This window comes from Adiantum capillus-veneris, chromosome 3 (assembly GCF_014529385.1).
Source record: "Adiantum capillus-veneris isolate H3 chromosome 3, ASM1452938v2, whole genome shotgun sequence".
NCBI lineage: Eukaryota > Viridiplantae > Streptophyta > Polypodiopsida > Polypodiales > Pteridaceae > Adiantum > Adiantum capillus-veneris.
This window is the reverse complement of record NC_140933.1, coordinates 87,441,399-87,446,689: the sequence shown is the minus strand read 5'-3', so window position 1 is coordinate 87,446,689 and position 5,291 is coordinate 87,441,399. Positions and strand designations below refer to the sequence as shown.

The following is a 5,291-nucleotide window of genomic DNA, read 5'->3' as shown; positions in this document are numbered from 1 at the left end:
CAAAGGTAAAACTTAGCACTAAAAAGATAAGCTTCCCAAGAAAAGTTTTTTATAAAGCCCACAAGGCAAGCTTGGTCCAAGGTGATCAATTTACATGCTCATAGGAACGAAAAATGCTAATAGAGTTGGGTCGAGTACTTTTATTGGATTCACAATTTCATGATGGCAGACCTTTACTTGCTATATTTTTATTGTGTAAAAAGAAGAGTTGAGGATTGTTGTCTATTGCCGCACAATGCATTACACCAAACTCGGTAGCTTTTTGCAAGTAGCAAGTAGCAACATTTAAATCGTGCAATACTGTGGTAGTGATTTTAACATGCCAACTAGCATCATGTACATCATAGAGAGAATTTTCAATCAAAAGAACCATAAAAAATCAACAACGAAGATAAGAGGAATCCTTCGTCATAGCATGTAGATGAAACAAAATACTCTTAAGGGAGTGCTCTAGGTATGAACATCTTGTAATGCCCTCCTATAAGGCCACCAAAAACCCAAATGAAACTCTTTTTCTTTTGTTGTGTGCAAATGTATGCATCTCTACTTGCCTATTGTGTCACCATGTCCATAAGGGAAGCCATCTCCTTCCCCACAACTGGTATCAAAGCCATGGTGGAGAAGACGTCGGCATTGCATCTCAACACGCTACCAAAGACAACACTCTTAAAACTTGTTGTATAGAGAGCTCTCAAGAACTTTTTTATGTTTATATATATATATATATATATAGAGAGAGAGAGAGAGAGAGAGAGAGAGAGAGAGAGAGAGAGAGAGAGTCCGTCCTCCTATGAGCATCTGCAAGGTGCATCTCAATATACCTCCATAGGTGGTCCTCACTGCGCTGCAACCATCGGCTACAATTCTACCCCATTTTCCCTAGGCATCTCAAAAAGCATGCATTGCTACGTGCCCTGCCTAGCGCTTGGTTTAGTATTCAAAACACACCCATAGCTACTTGTCCCACTTGTCGCTACTAGCTTAGTGCCATCCCCGCACATCAACAAACACCTCAAAACGCCACCTAGAATGGAAAGCAATGTCACAACTGATAACACTTCCCAACACCACATCATTTCAAGCTCCTGCAACAAAGCCAGCAAGTATATTGAAATGCCCTCACCAACAATGCACCTCGAACTACAATTCTCGATGCACCTCAAAATGCCACCATCCATCGCTTTGGTAACTCCGGACCACACTACTAGAGGAGGTCAATGAAGGAAGTTATATGCAAAAGTGGTTCATAAACAATAAATTTTATTCATGTTTCATAGAATCAAGAGATACCTTTGTTGATTATGTCTTCATAAAGCATTAGAGATGTACACCACAATATTGCCCTAAAATATGTGTTTTTATGTTTACCAAACTTCTACGCAAGTTGTAAATGGGACTTGACACTACCCTAGCAAAGAAAAAGAAAGCCAAAGGACCTTCCCTATTTTCTTCATTGGTCTATTTGTGTGATGGATGAATCCAAGAAACAATGACTTGTTGAGTCCTTCGAGAATCACCACGATGTATCCTAGGTGTATCCTAGGGAGCCATGATGTGTGAAATCCAATGAGAACCACCACGATGTATCCAAGAGATCCCAAGAGATGAAAAAATGTACATCGCCAAGTTTAGTTGAAGGGGGCGGTTGTTTCGGGTCAAACCCAACTTGAGTTGTCACCTCTAGGTGTAAACATCTTGAAATTCCTCCAAAAACCCAAATGAAACTCTTTTTTTTTGTATGCAAGAGCGTGCTTCTCTAATTCATAAGTAAGTCCTCTTTCCCCAAATCATGTCCCCTTCGACATTGAAAAAATCAAAATTAATACATAAACACAAAATCATCTAATTTTGGTATGACAAAAAGAATATATTCTTTGTCAAACGTCCCTTCTGCATCAAAATCCAGCCAAAGCTGTTGGGCCCCTTGTGAGCAATAAATAACCTCACCTCACCAAATTAAACTTCCCTCTACTCTTTCTACTTTCTTCCTGGGTGTTCTTTAAATAAAACCACTTTTACGTGAGGAGATTCCCTCGGCGACGCTCGGCCTAAAGCTCAAAAATTGCAACAGAAGGGGCCCTGCCCTCTGAGTCACTACGCTCTGCGCATCTGCGGCTGCCCACCTACGCGCCACTGCCCTCTGCGCCTCTCGCCTGCTAGATGCCTTGCAAACGCTCTGCCAGGCCTGAACTCTGCAGTGCCTGTGGGTTCTCACCTCTGCAGCACACTTGCAAGCGCAGCCTCCTTTGTTTAAATCTTCCTTCCCACCCTGGCCTCGCCCTTTTACCTCCATGGCAACCGGGGGGGGGGGGGGGGGGGGGAGAGAGAGAGAGAGAGAGAGAGAGAGAGGCTTGTAGCACAGCACTAGGGAGAGAGATAGGGCTCTCGAGCTACCTCGCAAGGCTCTATAGAGAGAGAGAGAGAGAGAGAGAGAGAGAGAGAGAGAGACACGGCATGCCAAGCCACGCTGCGACCTTTCTCTCACCCTTCCATTTTCTCACACCATGCACCATTCCCTTTTTCGTTTCAACTGGTGCTTTAAAGCCTAGAAAGCTCAGGTTTCTTGAGAGGGAGTTTTTAGCACTACATTTCTATTAGAGATAAGAGTGATGGTCTTGCATTGTCCTTTCTTACAAGGACCCCCGAGTCATAAATAGATCTGTCAAATGTTGTACGACTAACACTGAATATTTACATAGGTCAAAGAGAGCTAGTACTCTTACCAAAGCACCATCTTTGCTTTCTACAAATCCACAATATATCAAAAAATTCTCTTGGGTTGGCTTATCCTACTTCCCTTCAGACCACACAAACATACAGTTTTCACAAATATTCAAATTCTCGCAACTCTCCCATCTCACATTCATGGATATGCACTTAGACAATCAAAAACACCGTGATATACTCGCACCTACTTGAATTCAATTCCAACTCGAAACCCTCTTCAATACATAAAAACTGGATTCTAGCCATCTCCATGCAGACTGTCTTAGAAACTTTTGTTTTCACTAGTCATTCATGACATAGGGCACATGATAGGCAGCTTAAAGGAAAACAAAAATGTCCCTAGCTAGCAACTAAAATACAGAACCCATCTGTTGTATTATCTTGATCCAAAAGGAGCACGCGACTCAAATTCATTCCCAAATTCATTCCCGAACAAAAAAACTAGTACCACCAAAGATAAGTTTCTTTTACGGCCGATATGATGCATGTCCCCGCGACTGAAATATTACCAGAATCATCATATTATTCACAACATTTTGGACAAAGGGCTCCAAAGAAGGCACAAGAACTCCAGGGAAAAGCCCGTAGAAGTGATGATCCCACCTTTTGTGCTTCATTTCAAAGCAAAATCACACCACACCCTCACCCAAAAATTGCTCCATGCCCCAATCAGGTCAGCTCCTTGTGTATTAATAGCCATGTTGTATCAGCAAGAAAGCTTTACATGCTTGTTAATCAGCACCTACCCTCTCTAAAACAGAGACCTCCTTGTCTAAATAAATAAGATAAGAGATAAATTCGCCAATTCAGAGCAAAAAACATTGCACAAAAGGAAAATATAAACCAATTCATCATTGGCAAAACTTCATTCATCAGCAAACTATGCTGAAAAAAAAAAAACACCTTTTAACCCTTCAAATGCCTTCAGACAGCAAAATTGAAATGAGGTGAATACTAAAAATCACCCGAGTTGTCAATTGTCATCAGCAAGAAGCCGGCAAAGAATACAGAATAGCATCCCCAGGTATAGCTACTCATTCTTCTAAACGATATCTTCTACTTGACAGCTTGTGTTGCCATCAAAAGTCAATGTCTACAGACCAAGCTTGGTTCTGCGCCAATGCCTCCGCTTAGCATTGTACCTGCAAGTATAAAAAGAAAAAACACTAACTTCCCAACACCATGTATCCCATAGCGAGCATTCAGAAAACCGTAAGATGCTTGTACTCAATCAACAAAATACATAATTAAATCAAAGGATCCCTCTCATAAAGTTCAAATCCAGCCACAAAACAATTGATAGCATTCAGGAATTCATGGTTTAACACAACAACATGCCAACTAACTACACGTTAAGGGCAAAAAAAGGCAGCTTTTGTGTGCACCTAATAGTGTTGTCCGTCCGCATGCGGATCCAATGCGGAATCGGCCGGTTCTGTCTCTGCTTCTTCGCAAGCTTCTTCTTGATGATGAACGTCTTGTGAGAAGGCTAATCAACAGACAAGCACAAGTCAGGCCTGGTTTGAATGATAGGTATACAGCAACAAAACATACAGATTAACCAAATGGGAGGAGCTTGTGCGTAGGGACAGGGCCGACGGCGGTGATGAGGGGCAAAGCCCCCTTTTACAAAGCTAACCTGTCGCCCAAAGTCATAAACCCTAGCAGAGCCCATGGAGATCGTTCAAAGCTTTCCATGGACAAGACGAAGACATAGACACATTCCTACGTACTCTGTCATGCGAGGGGAAGGAAAGCTTACCATCTTCGCCGCCTCGGAAGAGTCGATCAGCTTCGGGAAGATATGCCGAAATCCAAAGACGCACAATAAAACCCAAATGCTCGGCAGCTTTCACATTGGAGCGCCCGGACAGGCAAATTGGAAATGCTCAGTTCTCAAGACATAGATGTGGTTAATTCGGTGAAATCTCACCTTAGAAATTATGTTTCCTTGCTTCAAATGCATGTGACTATTGTTAGCAAATAAGACGTACCTTAGTAGATAATTGAGTAGATTACTTAATGGAGAGAGTTAATTTTCACACACGAAAAATTATAAAATAGAGAGAGAGAGAGAGAGAGAGAGAGAGAGATCACACATGATATATGTGGTTCACCCAATGTGAACTATGTCTACGTAAAAACAACCATTCAATGGCTTTAGTACTTCGTGGCAAGAAATAAGCTACAAAGATATTATACCCTTTTGAAGCTCTCGTTTTGCTTCACTCTCACCACCTCACATCAACTTCACTATGCTTCACTATCCATTTTCTGCATAGAAAAGGCCTCTTTTTATAGACCAAAAGTGTTAAGAAAAATGGCGTAACGAAGTAGATAATTGAGTAGATTACTTAATAGAAAGAGATAATTTTCTCACACAAGAGATTACAGAGTAGAGAGAGAGTACACACGATATACGTGGTTCACCCAATGTGGGCTACGTCCACGGGAAAGCAGTCACTCAATGGCTTTAGTACTTCAAAACAAGAAGTAGGTTACAAAGGGATTATACCCTTTTGGAGCTCCCGCCTTGCTTCACTCTCACCACCTCACACCCACCT

The 5,291-nt window shown here is 41.8% G+C and overlaps 1 protein-coding gene across 1 annotated transcript; it reads right to left on the bottom strand.

The window, feature by feature from the left end:
- Positions 1-3,561: 3,561 nt before the first annotated feature.
- Positions 3,562-4,417, bottom strand: LOC147461256 (large ribosomal subunit protein eL39). The gene is made up of 3 exons (XM_086500391.1): positions 4,367-4,417; positions 4,113-4,216; positions 3,562-3,869 (listed from the first exon to the last, which is right to left on the bottom strand). The coding sequence occupies exons 1-3, from the start codon at positions 4,400-4,402 to the stop codon at positions 3,821-3,823; spliced, it is 189 nt and encodes a 62-aa protein (XP_086356517.1). The 5' UTR covers positions 4,403-4,417; the 3' UTR covers positions 3,562-3,820.
- Between the last annotated feature and the right edge of the window lie 874 nt (positions 4,418-5,291).